This window comes from Danio rerio, chromosome 23, assembly GCF_052040795.2.
Source record: "Danio rerio strain M-AB ecotype USA chromosome 23, GRCz13ab, whole genome shotgun sequence".
NCBI lineage: Eukaryota > Metazoa > Chordata > Actinopteri > Cypriniformes > Danionidae > Danio > Danio rerio.
Genome location: NC_141043.1, coordinates 27,965,316 through 27,993,127, shown reverse-complemented (window position 1 = coordinate 27,993,127; position 27,812 = coordinate 27,965,316). Strand labels below are relative to the sequence as shown.

The 27,812-nt window shown below is 33.9% G+C and overlaps 2 protein-coding genes and 1 long non-coding RNA gene across 4 annotated transcripts in view; 2 read left to right on the top strand and 1 right to left on the bottom strand.

Moving 5' to 3' along the window:
- nol9 (nucleolar protein 9) overlaps nt 1-15,053 on the bottom strand; it is a 15,739-nt gene extending 686 nt beyond the window's left edge. The window contains 12 exon segments of one of the 2 annotated variants that reach the window (NM_001442822.1): nt 1,035-1,168; nt 1,300-1,474; nt 4,387-4,501; nt 4,642-4,888; nt 7,318-7,479; nt 7,598-7,695; nt 7,836-7,932; nt 9,417-9,561; nt 9,790-9,920; nt 10,724-10,946; nt 12,722-13,266; nt 14,999-15,053. In NM_001442822.1, the coding sequence (NP_001429751.1) occupies nt 1,035-1,168; nt 1,300-1,474; nt 4,387-4,501; nt 4,642-4,888; nt 7,318-7,479; nt 7,598-7,695; nt 7,836-7,932; nt 9,417-9,561; nt 9,790-9,920; nt 10,724-10,946; nt 12,722-13,213 (2,019 nt within the window). In that variant the 5' untranslated portion in view covers nt 13,214-13,266; nt 14,999-15,053. 2 annotated transcript variants of the gene reach the window in all.
- LOC147838216 (uncharacterized) lies at nt 1,821-4,725 on the top strand. The gene is made up of 2 exons (XR_015523622.1): nt 1,821-2,465; nt 2,618-4,725. It is a non-coding gene; the product is annotated as an uncharacterized LOC147838216 (long non-coding RNA).
- On the top strand, nt 15,048-27,812 carry zbtb48 (zinc finger and BTB domain containing 48). The gene is made up of 11 exons (XM_087307177.1): nt 15,048-15,208; nt 17,851-18,573; nt 19,409-19,710; nt 20,935-21,046; nt 21,147-21,239; nt 21,321-21,407; nt 22,837-22,991; nt 23,949-24,085; nt 24,170-24,334; nt 26,233-26,321; nt 26,402-27,812. The coding sequence occupies exons 2-11, from the start codon at nt 17,851-17,853 to the stop codon at nt 26,819-26,821; spliced, it is 2,283 nt and encodes a 760-aa protein (XP_087163303.1). The 5' UTR covers nt 15,048-15,208; the 3' UTR covers nt 26,822-27,812.

Sequence of the window (27,812 nt, the reverse complement as noted above, 5' to 3'; positions counted from 1 at the left end):
CACAACCAAGCCTTAAAAATACACTCTGGACCACCCTTTTAAAAATGGTCAGTTTGAGTAGACACTAGCAGTTTCTTGAGCTTGAGTTAAGAGTTGCAAAAGTAAATTCACTCAAAATGAATGAACTTGTCATTACCAAAAACGGTACTACTGTAAAACACAACAAAATTTCTATATTATAAGCACAGTTATAGCAGTAAAAAAAATTATAATAACAATAATATAAAATAAAAAAGAAGTAATAATAATATACATGGATAAAAACAATAAAACAAGCTCTAATGATATAAACCCTAAATGTAGTCAGTAAAAATATGACACCACATGATATTCACTTACATGAAAAAAAAATGTAAATAAATTATTCAATGAATATTTTAAAAAAATATATGTTTTGTGTACACACACACACACATATATATATATATATATATATATATATATATATATATATATATATATATATATATATATATACACATATACACACACATATACACACACACACACACACACACACATATATATATATACATATACATACACACATACACACACACACACACACACACACACACACACACACACACACACACACACACACACACACACACACACACACACACACACACACACACACACACACACACACACACACACACACATATATGCAAATTTAACAAACTTTATAAAATTACATAAAAAATAAATATAAATTATGTATACAAAAATAAAATCCAATTAAATAACAAAATAATACAACAATATAAAATGAAATATCTACACAAAATATTAAGTACAACTGCAACCATAATATCTCCAGCACAAATTTAGCATAATATGATTTCTTAAGAATCACATGACACTGCTGAAGAATAAATAACATGTAAAACATATTTTAATAGAAAATCTTTTATTTTGTATCATTTCACAGTTTTTTGATGAAACGTTTGTAAGCATGAAAGACTTCTTTTTAAAACCATTTAAAATAAAATCTTCCCAAACCCTAAGCTTTGAATTTCAGATTTACATACCTGCTGGGTCAGCAATATTTTGGGCAGACTGATCTCTCCAAGCAAAAGACAATTCACATGCTTCAGGACAGATGGAGACACTGGAGTAACCAGAAAATACAGCCCTCGTCCCATGTCCACCCCTCGCAGAACACCTTATTATTAACACAACAATTACATTTATATTCATTATTAGTTACATTGTATAAAGTCTGTCTGTAATGAAACATAAACATAAGCTTTTCAACAGACCAACTGAATCATACTAAAGGCCCTGCATACACACCTAGGCCCACGCATTGACAGATGGGCGTTTGGGAGAGGATAACAGGACCTCCTCTGCCCACAACCTTTTCACTCAGACAGCACAATCCTACTACACTGGCATTGGCCGCATAGAGGATGTTGTTTGGTGCGACTTCACAGTGTGTGACACCTATAGCTACTGATGAGTGTGGGACCTGAAACAAAACAACAAGAAAAAAAGTCAACGGCCGCATCCAAAGTAGCATACTTCCCTACTAGTATATAGTTTGTTAAAAACAGTATCCAAGCAGAGTAGTAGAGCTGCACGATATTGAAAAAACAACAACATTGCAATATGTTGTTTTTCTGTGAAACATGCGATATGAACTTAATTTCATATGAAACATTACTCTATTTGGAAATAATTCATGATTTTACACTGATTGGGATGATTTTGTAGGGGAGCGAGCTTCTGCCTAAAATGTACAAAATAATAAAATAAATATAGAAAAAATAATTAAAGATGAAAACAAGCGAGCAAATAAAACTTTTTTTTTTGGTTTTGGTACATTATTGATGTACAGAAATTGACTAATCAAATAAAAAGAATAACAATGTATAGTCTTCATTGTATACACAACTAATGTTTATTAAAGTGCCTAACTTTAATCTCTTGTATCCAATGGTTTAAATTCACTTGAAATGGCTTGAACTCCTGCAATGTTACTATTCCAGATTCACACATTGTGATAACAATGCTAAAACTATATATTGTGCAGCTCTACAAAGCAGTATGTACAAATTCATAGTATTCAAAAAACAGTAAGCGAGGATTACCCAGATTACCTATTATTTCTGATGAGATTCTGAAGCACGCATGTGATGGATGCTACACTATCCCATGATGCCATGCAAGAGTATTCATGAATGACAGAATGGTAGCTTAATAATGACTAATGGGGATATGAGGTACATCATAGTCCCATTCATAAAACATTCATACAATATGAAAAATGCTTTTCTAATGGCCATGAAGTAAATTCACATTCAAATGTTGTGGCTACTCAAGTAATAGATGATTTTGGACGCAGCAAAAAAGTCTTTTGAAGTCAGTAAAAAAAAAAAAGTAAAATACAAATAACAAAACAAAGAATGACATGAACAATAAAACTCCAACACTAAATGAAATTTGAAAAAATAGAAATGGTGCGTTTTTTTTTTTTGTATGAGATTTTTTTTCCCCCAACATGAGAAGTCGTGTACAAATCTTTAATAATCATATGGCTGTGGCTTGTACCGTTTGAGAAAAACTTTCAGGTTACTAGTTCCCAATCACTTTTAAACATATCAAAAAATAGTGAGTGAGTCGACCTTTCAATCTATCCAAATTTGACCAATCAGTAGGATACACTCAATAAACAGCAAGCGATGTATTGTGTGTCATACATAAAAATGGCATGCAGAAAAACAAATGTAATGCAAATAAAATTAAATCAATTATTTCATGAATATACAAAGACTGCACTGTATATCATTTTAGAATCAATATCACAATGTAATCATTCACAATAGTCACATCGCAGGATTAGTAATGTTGATTCTGTTAAAATAGACCCTTTGCATGTATTTTTGAGGCCTGTGGCTGTATGAAGACTTTGAAAGCATTCAGGCATAAGAAATTGTACTATTAATAACTTTAATAATTACTCATTTTATTGAATTACTGTACCTGAATAATATTAGACTTGGAAAATAATTAAACCCTGCTTATTTCAATTGCAACTTTTCTTTACTATATTTATCTATGCTTTTATTTTGTTCTAAAATTATCAATTCTTTCCAAAATAGAGATATTCAAGTCATCTGGTGAAACTGTATTAATATTATAATATACAGTTAAAGTCAGAATTATTAACCCCCCTGAAATTTTCCACCGCCGTTTATTTTTCCCCAATTTCTGTTTAATGGAGAGAAGATTTTTTTCAACACATTTCTAAACATGATAGTTTTAATAACTGATTTATTTTATCTTTGCCATGATGACAGTAAATAATATTTGACTAGATATTATTCATGACACTTCTATACAGCTTAAAGTCATATTTAAAGGCTTAACTATGTTAATTAGGTGAACTAGGCAGGATAGGGCAATTAGGCAAGTTGTTTTATCATAATGGTGTGTTTTGTAGACCAATCGAAAAAAAAATATCTTAATGAGGCTAATAATTTAGAACTTTATATATATTTTTTAAAAATATATAAAAACTGCTTTTATTCTTGCCAAAATAAAACAAATAAGACTTTGTCCAGAAGAAACAATATTATCATACTGTGAAAATGTCCTTACTCTGTTTAACATAATTTGGGAAATAGAAATAAAAAACCAAAGGGGGGCTAATAATTCTGACTTTAACTGTAAATGATAGAATAACAAAATATTGCAATGTTAAATTTTTCCAATATCACGCAGCCCTAGACTACATGCATTCACATCATATAAATGTAGATGTATGATATTGTACAGGGTTCCCACTCTTTCATAAAAAATCAGAATCAGCGACTTTCTAAAGCGCCAATAATTTTAAATCAAGCAACTTTGTAACTCAGACCACCAGCATATGTAGTGTCATGGAAATCCCTACTTAACATTTCACTTACATTTCATATTTACATTAAAAATAACAGAGTAATTATAATGTTTTTTGTTAATCTTCCAAAGCATTTTAGACTGTTTTAATGTTTAAGATAACTTTATTAAAATGAGCAGAATTTAATACTAGTATTCCTCTGAAATACTTATAAAATGTGCATTATTTGTCACAGCTCTTGTACAAGATCTAAATGTAAAACTTTTAGATTAAGAATTAAATTTTTCCCTGTTCTGTTTTTGAATGCCGCACAGAACTGAAGTGACTGCAAAAACAAAAAATACTTTGAAAATCCTTTGAAATTTAATTCAAGCACTTTCAAGGGCCTATGTTTGTTTATAAGCAGTTTCCAGGCCTTAATGGAATATGTCTGAAATTACTTTCAAGAAGCACGAGAACCCTGTATATAAATTATGTAAAACACACACACAAAAAATTTCAAAACTTGTTATGCATTTATTACTTATAAATAAATGAACCTGATATGGTATGAAGCAGTGTAGAGGCCGGATGGGGCCTGGATCTGAGGACTGCAGCTTGCTGATATAGCTGAGGAGAGCCAGGTCTCGCAGCTCATTACTGCGCTGAAAACGCCTAGGAGCAATGCAGAACAGGAAATTACTATCATCTGCAAAACACTACCCACAAGTACGGTGAAAATCTGAACTACAAATTCACTATAAACTCATTAGAGTCACAGTTCAAAATTTAAAATCTGCATCAGGATGGCTTACATTTCACCAGATACCCCAGCACCCTCAAACTCTGACTGAACGCTGAGAAACACATGTGATCGGCTGGGGGAGTGACTGTCCTCAGTCAAGGCAGGGGTTGTTGGAGGGTGAGTCTGCCAGCCGTGGGCACTTCTGATGAACTCTGAGGTGAGCAGCTGACATTGTGGCGCTGTCCCATAACTCAGCTGAACCACGTGAGTGACTGAAAACAGACGGACGAGGTCCACCAGTATCTGAAAGCCATGACCTGTAAAAGAAACACAGAAAATTACAAAAAATTAAGTATTTATTAAAAATAGTCTTCAATTTTTGTTTTATTCTGTAAGATAGTAATGAAAAGGGTGCCATGTTTATATAAATGTTTCAAATTCCAAATGTTATTCGGACCAATTTTAATTTTCTGAACAAAACAAAAACAATATTTTTATTTAAATTGAAAGAAATTTGAAAGAAGTTATTTATGACATTTATATAATAAATATCTGTGTATATATAATACAGTAGATTAAATATATTTACTAGGGCTACCAATTGCAAAAAAATATATAAACAATAAAAAAGACTCCATTTAATCATTTAGCATTTAATCATTTAGCATATCATTTAGCATTTAATCATTTAGCATATCATGTTAAGAAAAATCTAACAAAAGATCTGAAAGTCCTGCATGGGTGTTCCTTCAGGAAATCAACCATTTGCCTGTATTGCGTTTATTTTCTATCTTTTATATTCATCATTTATTCATTAAATAATTTATTTAAATCATACATTTCAAACATTTATATTAAAGTCACTCCAGGATTTTGTCCAATGGTTCTTAAAAAAATAAATATATAATTTTAACTAGGGATGTAACGGTATCAGAATTTCACGGTACGGTAATACCTCGGTATGAATGTCACGGTTCGGTATTTATTGAATCATTTACAGGAAAAAAACAAAACTTATGAAAATACTCCAAAAAAGTGCCAAAAGTGTCAATGACATACAAATTAGTCATCTATCTGTAAGCTTTGAAACAGGAACTTCAATTTTAATAACAAAAAATTATTAAACCATGTAAAAAAATTGTTTCAATTTAGTATTGTTGAAAACTCATCACATTCAACATTTAATCACTCACTCACTCACTTAGATAGAGATGGGTTTTAAGGAAAATTATCATATAAATATAATCTGGTAAAAGCTGGTATCTCTGGGTATTTACAATGTCCCCTGCAACAGAAAAAACCCCTCTCATTTGGGACTGAGGTTTCTGGGACAAGAGAGATATGACTTGGCCCAGGTTGACAGCAGTGGGTAACATTGTGCATTGTCTTTCCCCCACTTGAGAGGACAAGCCATGAATGAGATAGAGGTCTCATGTCTGTATCAATCTGAACATTGTCCTGTGTCACACCCTCCGTCCCGCCCTTCAGTATGCGCGCTCAACCCCCCGTCCCCGCTTTACAGTACGCGCGCGACAACACAGCTGATCAGAACGCGCGCGACAACACCGCTATTCAGTACGCGCGCGACAACACCGCTATTCAGTACGCGCGTGACAACACAGCTGATCAGAACGCGCGCGACAACACAGCTGATCAGAACGCGCGCGACAACACCGCTATTCAGTACGCGTGCGGCAACAACACCCGCTTCAGGTTCGATCATTTCCAGCTCTTTTTGATGCCCGCTTCTAGCAGCACATTCCATTTCCGAATTACTGTATCTGTAGTGACAACAGACCGCAAGGGATGATGGCAAAGCCTGGGCTGATGGGAATTGTAGTTTTCGCTACCTCCCGTTCGCTTCATTCGCCTGAGCAAATTTTCTCAGAAGACCTATAGTTTTACTGAGTCATGCGACTACGGTAATATCGAAAAAAATGAATATTGCGGTATGACGGTATTTACAATACCGTTACATCCCTAATTTTAACCTTAGAATTAAACCAAATAATGCATTACATTTGGAGAAAAGCCATCACAAAATAAGTACTTTTAGCCTGCAAATATATATAAAAAAAGTCTCTGCAAAGCCTTAGACATGAATTATATATCTATAATAATTTATTAGTTAGGGTGGCGGAAGGGCATTCGCTGTGCAAAACATGCTTGATAAGTTGACGGTTCATTTCACTGTGGCGACCCCTGATTAATAAAGAGACTAAGCCAAAAAGAAAATGAATTTATTAGTTAATAATTTTATTAGTTAATAAATATAATTATTTGTAATTTTTATATTTTATTATTACTATTTTTCATGTATTGCTTTGTTTATTTTCCTTCCCACCTTATTATAATCGTATGACTAAATGATTAAGATTATTCAATTATTCAATGACTAAGATTATTCAATAAACTCTGCTCATCTTTTTTTCTATCATCATTACTTTATCTCCTGCTTCTGCACTTCACATTCAAATCCTTGGCTGACAGAAGGCTGCTAATTCAGTTTCAGGTAGTATGTTTACGAGCCTATTAACAGATTTTGGGTATTCAGCAGCTCTGTTGGCTGGTTATTTGGATACTAATAAAAACTGATATTTTCTGACAGGATCTGGCATCTGGGGTTGGACCTTATTTATCTGGTGGTCTGTGATCTTAAATATTACGAATTTGTCAAAATTTCTGCTAGTCAAATCAACAGTCTAATTTTATAGTGTTTCACGTGCAATATTTAGTCATTGCTGACCTCTGATCCAGCCCATAGTATTGATGATAACAGGACTCTCTCCACTGACGTTGCGCCAGAGGGATTTGAGGGACTCCAGATATCGATCGATGTCAGACTGACAATCTGCCTGACCGTAATACACCATGTGCTCTGGGTCACGCAGGTGTGTGAAAGGAGGCCCTGAAACAGAACGACACCAATCAACATTCATTTGTTTGGGTGTGTAAGAAAACAAGCTAAATATAACACAGTGTGGATTTACATAGAAATAACAGAGAAGATGGTATATGATACATACCAAGCAGTGGTTCTGTAACTGTGCACAAGGAAAGACATCCAGGAGGGGTGAACTCAGTCTGGCCCAAATCACACTCCAAATACTCCACACTCGCAGTACTACACATGGAAGAAAACAAACATCGCTTTTAAAAATAGAAAGAAGTTTATACACAAAACCTGTATTGCAGACTAGCCTTCAAAAACAAGATTATGTTCAATTCATTTTCTAATTGTAAAACTGAATCACTTGAACTCACTGATTTAGCAGGCTGTTGATTAGGTGCCGATTAAAGGTGGACTTGCCAGAAGATTTGCCTCCACACACAAGAATTATGGGACAACGGTCGAATTCCCCTAGGGAACGATAGAAAAAAAACAACAACCAAAAGACAAATTAATTACATAGCTTTAGACAGAACACATTCATCACATGCTTTATCACTGATGATGATGACGATGATAATAACAATAATAATAATAATAATAACAATAATAATAATAAATGTTTGTTTGTTTTGTTCCCACCGGTTAAATGTTCCTAAAAATCAATAAAAACTAAGCATATAAAAAAGTAAAATAATAATGCAGTTCTGTAATCATTTAAGTAAGGATACTGACACAGTTGTAAGAAATTTTTTTTATTTGAATTAGTTGGGATATACAGTTGAAGGCAAAATTATTAGGCCTATAATTTAATATACAATTTTTGTAATTAAAAAAGAGAATTGATATTTCTTAGCCACATTTTTTTAAATGTGTCAAAAATAACGTTTGAAAAATCTAAAATTCAAATGTAGAATTAAAAAATGTTAATAAATGTGTAATGAGAAAAATAAAAATAAAAAAGTGTTATGCAAACAAAAAGAGCAGTATAGAAAATTTGCAAGTATTTTATTGCAGTTTTAAATTATTTAACAAAATTATTTATGGCTGACATGCAAAACAGCACTTAATGTATTTATTTTTTGCCTTGTTGTACCCAAGCCGTTAGAAACAGACGTTTTCTTTTAGCATCATAACTTGATGTTGCTGTCTCTTCAGTGTACTGGTTGTTACCAAGTCACGGGAAAAATCTGGCACACTGGCCCCGGGCCATCGGGCAGTGCATATTGTTGAGCCCTGTCAATATTATTTTATCCCAATTGGCTGCAGAACAAACCACTGTTTCAATGACTTGCCTAAATGACATGACCTGCCTATTTAACCAAGTTAAGGCTTAATTGTGCTTCAAAGCAGGAATCTAGCAAAATAACTAATACTGTATGTACTGTCACCATGGCAAAGACAAAATAAATGTATTATAATTTAGTTATTAGAAACTGGTTATATTAGAAATCTTAAAAAATATTATGTTAAAATGTGACAGAAAATCTTCTCTACATTAAACATACCTTGGGAATTTTTTTTAAAGATTTAATTTTTCACAGGAGCTTAATAATTTTGCCTATGTCTGTATATTTAGTACAGCAATGTTGTTTTTATTTAATAAAATTAATAGATTTATTTTTTAATTATACATTCATTTCCATTCCAATTTATTTCCTAAAGTTTCGTCCACAAAAGCCTTCAAATCTTAATAAAACTGTAAATTATTTACCCTCAAGTCATTCCAAATCAGTGTGACAGTCTGATAAAGAACTAAAAAAAGAAGATAATTTGAAAAATGCCCAAAGAGCTTTGGTTAACATAAAAGAAAACAATTTTTGCTGATAACTTTTTTATTTTTATTTTATTTTTTATTTTACAAATACATGCAGGTTTGGTAAGGATATAAAAAAAGTCAATTTTTTTTTTTTTTTTGGATTAACTACCTCTCAATTTTCTTTTACATTATTTACCTGCCCAGGCACTGAGCAAACTGCTTATAGTTTCTTTGTAGCTGCGTGACATGACCAGACCCTGTGCACAAGGCCCACGCAGAGCCGTTACACCCACAGCGGACAGAACAGGGCTATAGATTGCAGCCTGAGACTTCAACTCCTTCTGCAGGACGAATAAACAAACACAAATATATCCATGTTGCTATGCCAGGGTGTTCAAACAAACAACGTCAAAGGCAACAGTCAGTGTTTACATTCTTCTGAAGAGTCAAACTACAAATGCCTTTTTACAGCCGCCTCTGCACATAAAACCTCATCATTCTAACATAGCAACAGACACATCAGTGACTAAAATGTCAGAGTGTAATATCTGAAATAGCACTATATTTACCGAGTTGAGGCCGAATAGCTCAGTGAGTTCAGAAAAGCTGGTGAGAAAGCGAGTGAGTGGTGTGTCCAGAGACTCCAGAAGCACCACACAGGAATCCGAATCCACCTCATTCATCAGCTTTTTACTCGGCTCTACAAAAAGAAAAGACAAAAAGAGAGAAAAATTGCAGCTGATCTTTGGAAAATAGGTGCAGAAAAAAATCTGTGCAGAAACATTTTTTTCATGGACTGTTTTGATATTTTAGCTTTTCATAAAGAATGTCTTTATGACAAAGATTTTTCTGAGATAAAGGGGGATAAAATATCCCCTCAGTTAAAGCCTAGGACTAAAGTATTTTGATAAAATTATTGTAAACAATTCATAATTTCCTATTTTCAACTTGGCTTTATCCATCATTTACATTTGCACTCAAGAAATGCATTAAAAACTGTGTTTTTTTAGGACAGAGTAACTAACGTAACTTAATGTATGTATTTATGTAACTATTAATATTTGTTAGTATTATTATTCATTTATTAGCATATATTTTTTTATTTGTTTACATTTTTATATGTTCATTTCATTTAAAAAAATGTATTAAACAATTTAATTTGTTAATTTAGGGATGTTTATTTTAGATTTAGGTAAAATTAAATTTAAATTAAAGTAAACTAAACAATTTGTGTGCTTGCATTTCTATTTTGGTATTTTCTTTTATCAATTTTATTTGTTAATTTATGTCTGTTTATTTTAGAATGAAAGTAAACTAAAGCCATTTCAATTTAAAAAAAAATTCTAGACAGAATTCATGTTTTATTTTGAAAAAAAAAAAAAACACCCAATCAACAAATCATTATTATTATTAAATAATTGTAAAATTTTAACCTGGAATATTTTGCCTTAAAATCAGATTTGAGAGAAAGAAAGTCATTAAGATTATAAGTGAAAGTGCTACCTGTTGTGAAATATTTGCGAACAATGGCTTTTGCTTCCAGCTGGCCCTCTTTCTTGTTCTTGCTGGAGGACTGGTTGTTTCCTAAGGCATTGATGGTGAGCGGGCAGTGGGTCGGTGGTGAAAACAGAGGGTAAGGCTGTTGACCCTCCTCTATGGTGAAGCCCAGCACTTCTACATGACCATAGAGGCAAGTGAGCAGGCACTTCCCACGAAAACACAAGACCTGCAGAGACAAAACTAGCATAAACTACTGGTAAACCAACCAAAACATACAAATTGGCTGACAGTGCCAATGTGTTCTCATTTAATTTCATCAATGGTTTGATGACAACCTCGTATACAGCACCATTTACTTATATTGGCAACCATGGTTAATATGAAGATAGACAACTGTGAAAATTAATTACTTTAGATTGTACTTTTGGAGCCTTTCTGATCTCAACTAACATCTGCAGTTCTCTGTTCGTGATTTATAGGAGTTTTTTTGTGATAAGACTTCTAGGCTGACTCGTAACACCTTGCTGTGCATGTGGAAATGGGAATTTGATCACAAAGCTTTTGCTGTCTTGTTATAGCCACTAAAAGGGCTGCACGATGTTGGAAAATATATTGGGATATTTAATTTTTTTGCAATAAATATTGTGATATGAAAACAGTTTTACGATATAGTTCAAATAGCACTATTTGACCGTTTTCTGTGGAGTCTAACGGTATTCAGGTACAAAAAACAGAAAAATCACAATGCAAAAAAAAGTTTCTCTTTGTCTTGCTTCTAGTCCAAATTTCTACAAATTCTTAAAGTAAAAATATTGTTTTGTTTTTTAATTGTAAATTAGTTGATTAAGTTTTTTCTTTAAAACAAGTGAAATTACCTGTTAGTGGTCTAAGTAAAATAGACCTCACTTTGAAATGTAGATATTTGAACTAGAAACAAGACATTAATTCAAAGTGAGAAAATCGTTGGTTGTTTTTGCATAAATTACATATAAATACAGAAATAATACTATTCTGTAGCTCCTGGTCAACTATAATCCAGACTCAATATTGCAAATTTTGTAAAGTGACGATTGCAGATGTGAACATTAATGCTGAAACCATATATATTGAGCAGCCCTAACCAATAACCATTTTATAAAGCTCATCATCATTTAGCCATAAATCACAGCTCTGTTCTTAGGTTTTAGTAATTATGATGAATGAGCGTTTTAGACTGTGCATTACCTTAGTTTTTTACCCCTGTAAAACAGGACATCGTGGTTCAACATGTTACTGCTCCTGAGCAGACAGGTGTACTAAAAATGTAAATTACCAATGGAGATATACTCCAAAACTGAATGGGTGCCAATAATTGACATCCATACATCCATAAAGATGTGTTTTTGTTATTATAATATACATATAAAACTATGCTGTTTTGTCATTGAGGAATTTTTTTTTTATTATATCAAAAGGTTACAGAGGGTGTCAATATTAGTGGAGGGCACAGTATTATTGCATTAGGTGAAGAATTTATGAACATCCACTTGTTAAGTTGTGACATGACAATATAAACTTCATAACAATATATAACAAGTACATAACTCCCTAAAATACTGTTTCCAGGTCCAAACCGCTACTCATCTGAATTAAGAAAATATTGGTTTATGACCACTTTTTCCCTTTTTAGTCATAGCACAGATTAAAAAGTGAGAATTTTATTTAAAATCATGGTGTACACAACAAACTCTGGACTTGCAGCATTACAGACACCAATATTTTAACAACTTATAAAACATTTGTCATTTTCTAGCTATCAGATATAGGGCATTAAAAAAATATATATAAATAAATAAATAATAATAATAATAAATATATATGTGGATTGGACCTGGAAACTGCTTTGCATGACGTCACACTTAACAAGCGAATTATAATGGCCATTCTTGTGTGGATATACATAAAAACACAACTAAAAATTCAAAATTTAGACATTCTGGTATTCGAGTACTGTAAACCTACCTGACTTTGTTTCATGACTAACACTGCACGGTTCTTGGTATGATCAAGGTGGGCATGGAATTGAAGCCCATCCTCCGCCTGGTCTGAGTCAGGTAATGTTGAAGTCTCCATGCCGTTCTGAAGAACACTGTTGGCATATTCACTCCATTCTTGTGAGTCCACTGATCTGCTGCTGTCATCCAGTTCTGTGCCTCCATTTGTGTGGACATGAGCAAAAGTCACAGAAGTGGGTTTAACTTTATCCTCGTCTGCACAGTTGTTATCAGAGAGAAGAGTCACAGGCTTCGCATACAACTTCTTCAACCGTTTTATTGCCGGTTTCTCCTTTTTGGCTATCTGTTGTTCCAACTTTGCAGTTCCTGAGCTGGTATTAAGGAGCGTTGAGTCCAGGCTGCGCACTTTTTTGTTCCACTTATTCTTGCCATGTTGTTTAGATGCATTTCGCTGCCTCTGTTGGGACCGAGAATGAACCTTGTGTACTTTCATTGTCATCCGCTGACCCCCAACGAGACTAAAAACGACATAAATCCAGAGCTAGGAAACACCTGTGAACAAATGCGTAGTTATGACAGAATTACTTGAAGTTAGGTATGGGACGATAACTGTTTCAAGGTATAGCGCGGTTTGTAAAAGCCAAAGTTTTAAAACCACCAACATTTTTTGCTATACGTTCAGATTTTTTATTTACTTTTTTTTTTAAGGACAATAGTATCTGCAGCAGAAAACATCTGTCTTTTGGAAACTAATGAAGACAGCAGATGTAATTTATTCATTTGAATTATTTAGCCTGACATGTTTACTGTTCCAAAATATTTTAAGTGTTTCTCAAAATAAAATATATTGGGATCAAATGTGTTTTTACGCAGACATTGAAAAGAATATATTTAGAGCAGTAATCAAAATACTGTAAAACTGATATTTTTATCTAATCTTATCATACGGTCAGAATCTTAAACTGCCCCATGCCTACTTGAAGTTAATAAAAAATGCAGAATTGCAGAATAAAAGCTAAAAAATATCCGTTACCCTGATGAAGGCAGTTCATTGGCGAAACGCATAGTTTTTTTTATAAGGATTAGCCCTCTCAATAAAGGCTTTTAATGTTGTTTTCCACATTTTTCGCGTGCCTTGGACTGATTTATGATGTTTATTCTGATAAATCCCTTACCCAAAGAGAGCACCAACACATTAGTTAAGCTACCCCTGCTCACTTTTAAGAGATAAAAGTTTTTGACATAGTTTAATCACTCATTCTTTTCTTGTTCCCATGATGCCAGAATCAGTATATTTTATTTTATTTACTTATATTCAGCTTAAACTGCAACTTTAAGGCTAGGTTAATTAGCTTAACTACACAAGTCATTAGACAGCAGTGGTTTGTTCAGAAGCCAAATAAGTTATTTCTAAAGGGGTGTAATTTATTTGACCTTAACATTATTTTGAATTATTTCTCCAGCCAAACTAAATGACGTTTCTTCATTTGAAAGATAACGTTAGACGGATTGATAGATGATCTAACGTTATCTTATAACGTTGGACGGATGGATGGATAGACATCAGTATGTTGGTCAAGTTAACAAACGTGTATTGTTTTTATGTCTGTTCTTTATTCAGTTAGTGATACATGTTGTAAGTTAACCACCACATCAATTATTATTGACTTAACATTAACAGTTAGAAATCACCAGTAAGATCACCTATTGTTAGAATATGAAACTGAAAGCTACTGTCGTGGTTGTTGTTGTTGCTAAACGTGTCCGCACTAACCTGTTTAAAGTGAGAATCCGCTGTAGCCGATGATAAACCAGACTTGAGAACAAACAAAGACGTAAAACACGTAATATAAGAGTTTCAGATAAGCTGCTGTAGTTTCTGTGTAAGTGCCACTGGCTCCATGTGAACAGATATCACGCTACACGATGCTGTTGGAGATCCTCTTCACTAATCGAGACCTAGTTATTTATTTTGATCAGCTTTAATACTGCATTATCACTTTCTGATGCATATGTGAGACGAAGCATAAATATGTTAAAGATACTCTGTGGCTAACGAGAACAATTTCGTGCAGCGATGTGCGCTCACAGCCGTCTACTGGACAACAATAGATTTACCGGAGTTTAAGCGAGAAAGGATTCTATACTACCACTCTAATTAAAACGTCATAATAAAAAAACTTGACCCTAAATTTTAAAGTGTTTATGAAATTGACTAATTTGTGTACATGTTGACTATATGAGCTAAACTATTCCACTTATTCACGTTTGAAAAAATACGAACCTAGTGTAATCTGTGAATGGCCAACCACCTCCAACAATATCGAAACGTCACTTCCCGTTTCTGTTTCAACATGGCTTCTTGTTGTTTAGCCCAAATTAAGCATTTGATGCAGTATAATTTAACTCTTACTCAGTAAATTACACTACGCGTGTATGTGGATTTTCGAGGTATAACTGAAATATGGGAGCAACTTTCTAATTTACGGTAAAGGTGAGTAATACAGAGTTGATTGTGAGCGAGTGCTTTAGGGAGCGTCATTAAAATGCGGACATCGAGGTTAACGTTTAGGTGATACACATTACATTAATCCAATAGTCGCTAATCGTGGCTTTCTAAAACATTAATGAGCATAGGTTGGATGATTATGTGTAGGATTATTCTGTGTAATTTTTCTGTGTGAACCAGATTTCGCAAAAAGCAGCTATGCTTGTAGTAAAAATGCAGAATGTTATGATTTGTGAAGTATTTAAAGTTGCATGAGCTCTAGTTTACACACATTTTTACTTAACAAAACAATGTATTACATTTTATATGCATAGTTGTTTTTAAATAATATTGAACTTTAACATATTATTTTGGTGTATTTTGTATAATTGTATTTATAATTTTAGTGTTCAACATAAAACAACTAATCTGAATGTATTATATATAATATGCTATTTAATATGTTATATATAATATGTTTATTTTATATTTATTATTTAATAAAAAATATCAAATACACAGTAATTTTTTTATATAATAAATGTGGGTGGTTTCGAGGCAGTGGCGCAATAGGTAGTGCTGTTGCCTCACAGCAAGAAGGTCGCTGTGTCGCTGGTTCGAACCTCGGCTCAGTTGGCGTTTCTGTGTGGAGTTTGCATGTTCTCCCTGCCTTCGTGTGGGTTTCCTCCGGGTGCTCCGGTTTTCCCTACAGTCCAAAGACATGAGGTACAGGTGAATTGGGTAGGCTAAATTGTCTGTAGTGTATGAGTGTGTGTGGATGTTTCCCAGAGATGGGTTGCAGTTGGAAGGGCATCCGCTGCATACAAACTTGCTGGATAAGTTGGCGGTTCAGTCTGCTGTGGTGACCCTGGATTAATAAAGGTACTAAGCCGACAAGAATATGTGGGTATTATATTTATATATTGTGTACACTTTTATTTTTCTATGTGTATGTATACACACTCACACACACACACACACACACACACACACACACACACACACACACACACATATATATATATATATATATATATATATATATATATATATAACTAAGTAACAAAATTGTAACAAATATATAAGAAAATGTTTATTTATATTTACATATAAAATATATGTTTTTTCTAAACATAATAGTTTTATTAACTGATTTATTTTATCTTTGCCATGATGACAGTAAAACATATTAGATATTTTTCAAGACACTTCTATACAGTTTAAAGTGACATTTAAAGGCTTAACTAGGTTAATTAGGTTAAATAGGCAGGTTAGGGTAATTAGGTAAGCTATTGGATATCAATGGTTTGTTCTGTTTATAGTCGAAACAATTTTGTTTTTAAAATGGCTTTTTAAAAAAATTAAAAACTGCTTTTATTCTAGCAAAGCAAAGACTTTCTCCAGAAGAAAAAAATATTATCAGACATACTGTGAAAATTTCCTTGCTCTGTTAAACATAATATGGGAAATAATAATTTAATAATTCTGATTTTAACTGTATGTACATAATAAAAATACACAGTACACACACATATATTATGTCAACACAAACTTTTATTTTGGATGCGATTAATCACAATTAATTTTTGTCCAGCACTGATTAATACATGTTTTAGTTTATTTTATTTATCTTATAAAATATATCTATACAGAAAAAAACAAAGAACAATATTCAGTAGACACAATTGCAGTAGAATAGTACTATTTTATGATTTCGATGAGTTGTAGTTCTATAATTTCTATAATATTCCTTACAAACATATTTTCATTAAATATAAGAAAAAGTCAAGATGGTCCTTTTATTGTATCACACAGTCCTTTTATTTCTTTCACAAGGGCTTTATAATTATAAGCATGATTTATTATTATCATAAATATCAGTATATGTTTTACGCAGCGGATGCCCTTGCAGCCAATAGTATCTGGATGCAGCCTTTATGATGCAAGCTGAGATTGCATCACTCAGCGATGGGATGTCAGACACAATGCTCTCAATGGATTGAGTGACGTTACTGTGACAGGTAGGGTTAGGGGTGGGGTTAGGTGAGCGCAATAAAAAGCATTTGATGCAGATCAGATTGCACTGCACCCAGTCTGCATCCAGACTCCGCTCCTTCCTGCAACCCATCTCTGGAAAACATCCATACACACTAATTCACACTCATACACTACAGACAATTTAGCCTACCTAATTCACCTGTACCACATGTCTTTGGACTGTGGGGGAAACTCCACAGTCCCCGGAGCACCTAGAGGAAACCCACGCGAATGTGGAGAGAACATGCAAACTCCACACAGAAATGCCAACTGACCCAGCTGAGGCTTGAACCAGCGCCCTTCTTGCTGTGAGGCGACAGCTCTACCTACTGCACCACTGCGTCGACCTTCATTTAAAAAAATATTTACAATTCAAATAAAAATGTGCAGAATTATTCTGTCCTAATTCATGAATCAAACTAGTGAACAATGTTATTTTAATTAAATATTAAGGAATTGTCTAGACTTGCAATATGAAAACATAATGGTTAGAACTAAAGTATTTATTTTAATTCTAATTTAAACATAGCCTTTTAAACATCAGTTAACAAATGTGTAATTAAATTAAAATAAAATCACTATTGAAATCAGCTTGTCATCTGCTTGTCTAGATGGAGAAACTTGCAGAAGGCTCCTCTCATGCTCAGCGGGTGCTGTCTTTGCTCAACAAGCAGAGAGCTTTTGGCCATTTCTGTGATGCCATGCTGTGCACAGCGAGCGGACAGGTGCATCTGGCCCATCGCAATGTCCTGGCCTGCTTCAGCCAGTTGTTCCAGGAACCCACCTCAAAAACACCATCTATAAAGTTTGACCTCCCTTTAGAGTGTCCCGATGATGGACTCGAGCTACTGCTGAATTTCTTCTACACTGGTGATCTCCAGCTAGACGACAGCAATCTGGAAAAAGTCCAAAATGCAGCCAGCGGATTATCGGTGCCTGTTTTTCTTATACCCTGCCAGGGTATAAAAACTCCTGACCTGAATGAAGGTGATCCATCAAAACCACTGCTTTCAGAGCCTCAGCCTGATCAGACTCCGAATAAAAAGACTAGATCTGGACAGAGGACCAAAAATAAAGCTGATGCATTTAAGTTGAGTACAGCAAGCGATGATGAGCCTCCTGCATTAAAGTCTACTACTGTCACACGTTCTGGAAGACGTGTAAAAGGGCCCAGTCGACTGGTTGGTGAAAGTCAAATTTCTGTTGTTACCAGACTAGGAGTGGGAAGGAGAAAAGCATCATTTGTAGAAGACAAAGAGCAGGAGACTGGAGCTACTGAAGATGGAGATCATCCCAGACATGAGGATGCAAGTGAGACTACCCAGACTACTGAGGTACTATATGTAGGTTGTCTGCAAGGTCTTAAAGAGTCTTAAAATGTCTTAAATTTCAAAAACTAAATTTTAGACCTTAAAAAGCCTTACATTCACAATAATATCATCTTGTAGGTTTTAAATAATTTTCAACAGGTCTACGTTTTAAAAGTTGTTGAAGTAAAGTTACACAATCTGGCCAACACCCATCCAATCAATATTTTTAAAAAATATATACAAATACACATGTTGGATGTTTATTTCATAACAGCTGTTAGTCATTTTACAGCAAGTTTCTTAAATTAAATTCCCTAATCAGGAAAAGAAAACTAAAAACTATTACACAATTCCTTATGATAATTATAGCAATATATCCCTTTACATAATCTTCCATTTACACAAAAACTATTTACAGAAGAAAGTGTGAGTGGACATAATATTTCTAAATAGACATAGAACTTAAGGTTTTGTAACAGAAACGCATTAGGGTGAATGGGAGTCATACTTAATTCATTTGGACCATAAGCAAACAAATATATATATATATATATATTTTGATTATTCATGTAGTTTTCTTTATAATAAATATACATTTAACAATGTTAAACATAAAAAAGAAACATTATGTTGAAAAAAAGTCTATACATCCAGAGTTTTCCTTTTTTGACACATTAAGATATGTGGTTAAGAAATAACTACATTTTTGTTTTTTGTTTTTTCAATTCCAATTGTCCAACTGGGCCACACACACACACACACACACACACACACACACACACACACACACACACACACACACTAAAACATCTCAAATTTCTTTTGGATCAGAAATGGCCGTTTCACTCTCTGTTTTCAGGTGGATATATCTGTTGATGACCAAAATGATGACGATGATGATGTTGAGGATGCTGCCAATAATGACGATGACAGTGACAGAGGTGGAAGTGTGGATATTATTATTGAGGGAACTGATGAAGAGTATGTGCCTCATGATTCACCTTGCTCAAGCACAAAGACTCCACGGGGAAAACGAAAAGAGAAAAGTAGCAATAAAAAGAATGGGGAAGGAACGTCAAAAGACAGCAAGAAAGGGGCCGTCCAGTGTCCAACGTGTCACAAAACTTTTCTCAGCAAATATTACCTCAAAGTACACAACAGGTACATCCCTTTGTGATAAGAAGTATTGGTTTTATGCAAATTGACCTATATTTGTTTTTAGTGCTTATTAACATTCAAGCGTGACTGAGTAAAAATAAAATTCAGTATTTACACAATAAATACAATACATACAAATGCATGTACATACTTTAAAAATCTCTACATATGTTTTTATGTTTATATAGCTTTTTTTGGTATGTAAATCTACAAAAATATTTTTTTTTTATATGTATATACATATATACAATGGATGTGTGTATTTATACACTACCATACACTACCTGACAAAAGTCTTGTCGCCTATACAAGTTTTAGGAACAACAAATAATAACTTGACCTTTTGTTAATCATTTGGTATCAGAAATGGCTTATATGAAAGGTAAAGGCCTCTAGATTATTCTTATTTTACTAAATTAAATTCCTTGATTTTTAATTATTTAATTAGGACAGTAAGGTCTGACTTTGCTTAGACAAAAGTCTTGTCACTTGCACCTCACTTACCACACAGAAGACGACGATAAACAAGAAAACAAGTTGGCTTGACAATACAGTATAGCGTTATACAGTTTATTACTCTTACAATGTTACCAATAATGCTTCATATGTTGTAAGTCAAGCATAACGTTTACTTAGCCACCGCCATTATTGATGGTTGCAATTAGAATGAAATAAAAGCAAAAACTATTGGGAGGGGAAGAGCTACTCTATGTCCCACCTTCTCTTCATTTTTCAGTTGAGATTACATCAAACATGGAATAAATATGTACATTTCAAAGCACTCCACGGGACCTTTAATATAGTTTTGAGATTTTTTTTTACTTTATAACGTTGTCTGGTATTACTGTATAAAGTTATACAGTTTATTACTCTTACAATGTTGCGTTCGAATGTCTACGTGTCTTACATCTTATGTTGTATACGTCAGTCATGGATAACATGCATTTAGCCACTGCCAAAAGTCAGAGATTGGAGTTTTATACATTGGAGACATTGAAGTCATACATTCTTTGTTAACAGACTTTCACTGTCAAATGTTCAAAGAGGACTCTAATACAGACTTTTTTGGATTTATGCAAAAAACTAAACAAACTTTACTGAAATCTGCTTGATTTCACATGGAGTGACTCTATGAAGGCCTTTGAGGTTTTGTTATTGTAACTGTGGTTTGTAATGCAAATGTCTGACCTGAAATTCTGCCTTTCCTTATGTCTTCCGGTCTGCAAGGAGACACACTGGAGAAAAGCCGTTTAAATGTGGCAAATGTGGGAAGTGCTACTTTAGAAAGGAAAACCTGCTGGAGCACGAAGCCAGAAACTGTCTGACCAGAACAGAACTGGTGAGTTTGATATTGAAGAACAATTGCATTTAAGCACAATTGCTGCATACTAGTACTTACTGTACTTAATACAACTTGTCAAATTTTGGGTTCGTGCCAGGTGTTTTCATGTTCAAAATGTACCATGACCTTTAAAAAGCGGCAAGAGCTGCGTCATCACACAGTCATGCACACAGGAGTGATGCCCAATAAGGTATGTCAGCCATAGTGAACGCAAAATGTGACCTTTTTGGAATTGGACGTTGTGCCAGTCTGATTTTATTTGTCATATTAGTGCACGTCGTGCCCTGAGCAGTTCATGCAGAAGAGAGACCTCAAGATCCACATGATTAAAGTCCATGGAGCTCCCAAACCACATGCAGTAAGTGACTTTAATGTTAAGCACTTAGGCAAAACTGTTTATCTTACGACTTAGAGTTCTCCTAATAGCAATAAAGGTTTCTAGTTACACGGTTTCTCTTAAAACCTTTTCACAAAGCTGCTGAGACAAACTTATGCTAAGGAATAGAGTGAGAAGACATGAAGAGTCTTCTAAGAGTAAGGGTGCTCAGTGATTGGCTGATGGGGAGAGGCAGGGGCCTTTGTCAAATATTCATTCCTAAAAACTCTGTAAAGCGCCACTTTATTGGGTACTTTTTGATGCCAGAGGTCAGAGGAGAATGGTCAGACTGGTTTGAGCTCATAGAAAGTCAACAGTAACTAAAAATAACTAGTTACAACGGAGGTATGCAGAAGAGCATCTCTGAATGCACAACATATCAAAACATGAGGTGGATGTGCTACAATAGAAGATTGGAACAATGTTGCCTGGTCAGATATGTTTCTGTTTCTGCTGCGACATTTGAATGGTAGAGTGAGATTTTGGGTTCAACAACATGACAGCATGAATCCATCCTGCCTTGTATCAACGATTCATCGTTGGAGGTGGTGGTGTAAAGGTGTGGGGGATATATTCTTGGCATACTTTGGGCTTATTAGTATCAATTGAGCATCGTGCCAATGCCACAGCCTAACTGAGTGTTGTTGCTGACCATGTCCATCCCTTTATGACCACAGTGTACCTATCTTCTGATGGCGACTTCCAGCAGGATAACGCACCATGTTATAAAGCGTGAATCATCTCAGACTGGTTTCTTGAACATGACAATGTGTTCACTGTACTCAAATGGCCTCCACAGTCATCAGAACTCAATCCAATAGAGCACCTTTAGGATGTGGTGGAACAGGGGATGCATAATTTTTGTCTATAGTTTCTGAACTGCATACCAAACACTGATATTTTAATAAATTCTAAAAAATGAATCTATAACTATCTATCTGAAATTAGGCATGAAAATAAACATTACAATCGTGATTATCAGAAATATTACAACTAGTGCTGGGTGATATGGTAAAAATAAAATCTTGATAATAATTTTTGATAATGAACGATATATTTTGATATAAGTTGTTAATGCTTCCACATTTAAAAGCCTAAAAAATTAGAGGGTGCATTAAATGACATAACATATTTTCAGACAATAAATTTTCTGTGGCTGAAAATTCAATACATTTTCAATAATAACACACTTTTATATTCCCATTGATGCACATTTCTGCTTGTGGATTGACTCTTAGATCAATATAGAGTAAGAAAGTCCAGAGCTTATCATTGTTATTGACATACATTTTATAGCGATTCGATATATAATCATTTATCGGCCCAGCACTAATTACAGCCGCATTGTGAGTGTATATTAGTAGCATTTGTTTTTGGCATCTGATGTGATGTTATCACATGTCTGGTCTAGTGTCCGCTGTGCCCCAAGTGTTTCCTGTCCCGCACTGAGCTGCGTCTGCATGAAGCTTCTAAACATCGCGGAGAGAAACTGTTTGTGTGTGAGGAGTGCGGCCACCGAGCCTCCAGCCGCAACGGCCTGCAGATGCACATCAAAGCCATTCACAGGTAATGACTGGCAGAAGATTTCAATCTTGACTTATTCATTATTTTAAACTGATAACTATTTTTGTAAAATTTACAGCAATTATTTGCCATAAATCATCAGCCATAAAACTAATATAGAAAAATCTTTAAAAAACAGGCAAATAGGGAAACAAATTAGATTATAGTTGTTGTTGTTATAATTATTATTATTATTATTATTAATAGTAGTAGTACTACGACTAGTAGTAGTAGTAGTAGTAGTAGTAGAAGCAGCAGCGGCAGCAGCAGTAGGGTAGTGGGGTGTCGCAGACGAAAATGAACAGTGGAGGGGAGGGTCGAAGGGTTGGGAGTCACGGACAAAATTGAAGAGCGGGGAGGGGATTTGATTGAGCCCCCTAATTTTAACTCTGGGGGGCCCCAAAACAGCGTGGGCCCTCAGAATTGTGCCATTACAGTCGTACTAGTAGCAGCAGCAGCAGTAGTAATATTCAATTTGTTTATTTAATCAAATTATAAAAAAGCATTAGCAATTTAATGCTATTGATCTGTAAAGTATTTTATAAAAGTACATTTATTTTAAAGAACAAGTTTAATAATTGTTATTGTTTGTGTTTTTTCATGAAAACTAGTATTTATTATAGGTTTTTGTCTTTCATTGACCTTTTATTTTAAGAAGAAACTAATAAAGGAATCCGATTTTTTTAAAGCCATAAAACTAATATCAAATATTTATTTGAAAAACAGGCAAACAAGGAAACAAGTTAGATTGCAGTTGGTGTTGTTCTTCTTATTAGTTGTAGTAAAGATATTTATTTATTAATTTATTTAATTTTTACAAATAGTAAAAAAAAAAAATCACTGTACGAGGAACACTGTAACATACCAGCCAATATGATATGGCTATAATCCATTTTGCAATTTTTGTTTGTCCATTGGAATTATTGATTATTGAGTCGTATTTGTTGTGCTTCGTTTCAGAAATGAACGTCCTTTTGTGTGTCAGCTCTGCAATCATGCTTTTACACAGAAAGCCAATCTGAGCATGCACCTAAGAACACATACAGGAGAGAAACCTTTCCAGTGCCACCTCTGCGGGAAGACATTTCGCACTCAAGGTATCAACCAAAAGACACAAACAAAAACCTTAAGCAAAACCAAATCACTGCAGTTTGTTGATTACTTTTGTATCGTGTGAGCAGCCAGTCTGGACAAACATCACCGCACACACACAGGAGAGCGGCCGTTCAGCTGTGAGTTCTGTGAGCAGCGCTTTACTGAGAAAGGTCCTCTCTTACGCCACATAGCCAGCAAACACCAAGAAGGTCGACCACACTTTTGCCAGATCTGCAACAAAACATTTAAAGGTGAGACAGAAGGCTGAACAATGATGCTTTTCAGGTAGTTACAGGAATTTAACAGGGTCTCTGCGGGGTCTTAAAACGTGTTAAAAGTTGATAAATCCATTCAGTGAAATTTAAGACCCTTAAAAAGTATTAAAAAGTATTAAATGCTAGTTTACACGGTATTACATTTTGTATCAGTATGCTAAAGTTTGCTTGAATTTAATCTTTGAATATTGCGATGTTGTGTAGTTTTTCAGAAATCGATACAATCCTGCTAGCTTTGACATTGCTTTGCTTACTATAGTATATATATATATATATATATATATATATATATATATATATATATATATATATATATATATATATATATATATATAGTTGAAGTCAGAATTATTAGCCCCCTTCAAATTTTTTTCTTCTTTTTTAAATATTTTTCAAATGATGTTTAACAGAGTAAGGACATTTTCAAAGTATGTCTGATAGTATTTTTTTTTCTTCTGAACAAAGTCTTATTTGTTTTATTTCAGCTATAATAAAATCAGTTTTGAATTTTTTAAACACCATTTTAGGGACAATTATTATTTTTATCGATAATCTAGAGAACAAACCATCGTTATACAATAACTTGCCTAATTACCCTAACCTTCCTAGTTAACCTCATTAACCTGGTTAAGCCTTTAATTGTCAGTAAGCTGTATAGAAGTGTCTTGTAAAATATCTAGTAAAATTATTATTTACTGTCATCATGACAAAGATAAATTAAATCAATTATTAGAAATTAATTATTAAAACTATTATGGTTAGACACGTGTTGAAAAAATCTTCTCTCCGTTAAACAGAAAACAATCAGTATTTAGTAAATATACTGTAAGTTAAAATGTCACAGATGAGGTCTTAAAATGGATGAAAAGAGTTTTAAAAAGGACTTAAAAGGTATTGAATTTCATTCTCTGTCTCCTGTATATACCCTGTTTAAGTAAATAAGTATTTTTTTCCATATAAAATAATCTAAAATATTATTTTAATAATAATTATTTTAATTTTAATATTATTTGTATAAAATACATTATTTTAGATAATACACAAATTCAGTTTATATATAAATATATATTATGGGTTGCACTGGCTAGTCGCATAATGCTCTAGTCGTTTTTTGACCATTTACACAACTCTGGAAAAGTAATTTTATTAGCTATTGCCCTTTGCGAAGTGTAGACGCAGACATATTTTGTGAATAATCCGTGAATGTATGAAGGTATGCAAACTTCACAGCATGTGTAAACATCATCTCTGATGAACACGGTGATGTCTGATATCTAAGATGAACAGGAAAAAAATTCTCAACTTGAACAGGATTTTAAGGATTTTAATCTCGAAACTAAATAGTTTACAATTCACTTGTTTTGCACTAGCTATTTGCAATGTTGCATAGTTTTTGCAACATGTTTTGAGCTATCAAACAGCATGTGTATATATTTGCTCCAAATAAATTGCAAATTGTTGCATGTTGCAAAACATTTTCATCTTGTGTTTTATTGATGACGTCAGCAGTGACTAGTCGACGTTGACTTGACTTTGATAACATAAAAATCGACTTCCAAAAATCTAAAGTTGTTCAACCCCTAATATAAATGGCATTATAAGCATTTCATTTTATGTAAAATGTGTTAAATTGTATATTTGATAAATTAAATGTTATTTTTATTTATAACTTGACATGATTAAAAACAACAAAAATAGATACATTTAGTTGATGTTTATCGTAACATAAATTATTTATTTATTTATTTTTAAATTCTAATGTAAATTAATATTCACAAACATAAATACAATCTTCATTCATTTTCAAAATAAAATAAGCAATGGTTTAAAATGCCCCTTGAATAATCTTTTTCTATCCCATGATTCCCCATCAGCCATTGAGCAGCTCCGGGTTCATGTACGGCGTCACAAGGGCATGAGGAAATTTGAGTGCACACTTTGTGGTTACAAGTTCACCAGACAGGTAAGCATCACCAATATTTATGACGCATCATTTCCAACTTGCCATATAAGATCTCAGTGTCTCCATCTTAACTTTACCAGGCACATTTGCGGAGACACACTCAGATCCACAACCGCATGGAAAACTACAGTCCCAGACAGAGGAGATTACGTAACCTGGTTGTGGAGGACGCGAGCGCAGCAGCTGCTTCATCCGGTCTTCCGGTCCAGACAGAGGCTCAGGCAGGACCAGCAGACATAGTTAGTATAGTTATCCAGCAAGAGGGTGCTGCAGAAACAGGAGGAGAGCAGGCCTCGTATCCTGTCACTGATGGAGCAGTGAATGCTGAACAGACTGGCTTTGCTCTGGCTGAACGAGAAGATGGAGTTGCGCAGACGGAGTTTACTGTAGCAGATGTGATGGAGCAGACGCTGCTGGTGCGCGTACAGGAGGCGTATCCTATACATCAGTCCGATGTGGTTGTGGAGATTCCCAACACTGAGGCTGATAGGAAAGACTAAATGAAGGAGACTCGTTGACTCCAGAAAAAAAAAATAGACAAAAAGACATCAAGGAATTTGAAGTTATTCAGTGTTAATAAACAGCTTCCATGCATGGGAAAACAAGTAAGAAATGTCTTGTATGTTAGAAAACAATGAATCTTCCCATTCTTACATTCTTCCAAACACAAACTTTCACTTTCATTCCTCTTTGGAAGACAAATCCTATTTAAAATCAAATCTGAGCGATTTCTATCCCTCCATTAAAGGTATGATGATCCAAAACTGTTGACACTTCACTGTAAAATGAATGCAGTTCATAAATGAATCCATATGAATCAAGCGGTTTAATCCAATTCTGAAAAGACCTAAATGGATTTAATTTAGGCTTTTATTCTCATATAAACATGTAAAAAAAAACTCAACCATATTAGCTTAACTAGAACAGACCTTATTGGTTATTTTATACTTCAAATGTACCATGTGATGTAAGAATAAACGTCATTGGAAGCTCAGCATGCTTGAGTTTCCATGATTGAATCTGATTGCAGTAAACATTGCTTTCTGTGTATCAAAGCCTTCATTAAAACCGTTCACCATATAAATCATCCCTTCAGAATACTTAACCTTTTAAATCTCTTCATGATGCATCAAATACTTCATTTAAATGCGTTTTAAAATGAAATTAAAACAGAGGACTTGGTTGTGTCAAATATAACATGACTCAAGCTCTTTAGTTTTGTTTGTGGGATCAGTAGTTAATGCGAGGCCAACTTTTCAGGTCAGATGATTGTTTGTTTGTTTGTAGTAATGCATTATGCCTGTACTAGTTAACTGATGACTGGCACTATAAGCTAGAAGACGTCTGACAGACTTATAGCATATGACCAAATTCTTGTAAGAGAATGTCTTGATTTATTCAGCATCTGGATTGCATAATTTGAAGATGTTTTTGTAATACAAGTAAGGCTTCATGTATACTCCTGCTTAATGGAATAAAGCATTGAAAATA

Excerpts from the sequence above, each read along its gene's own strand:
- zbtb48 (XM_087307177.1), top strand. The coding sequence starts at position 17,851 with ATGGAGAAACTTGCAGAAGGCTCCTCTCATGCTCAGCGGGTGCTGTCT. Across the intron at positions 21,408-22,836 it reads GAGCTCCCAAACCACATGCA|TGTCCGCTGTGCCCCAAGTG; the intron begins GTAAGTGACTTT and ends TGTCTGGTCTAG. Across the intron at positions 26,322-26,401 it reads GTTACAAGTTCACCAGACAG|GCACATTTGCGGAGACACAC; the intron begins GTAAGCATCACC and ends TAACTTTACCAG.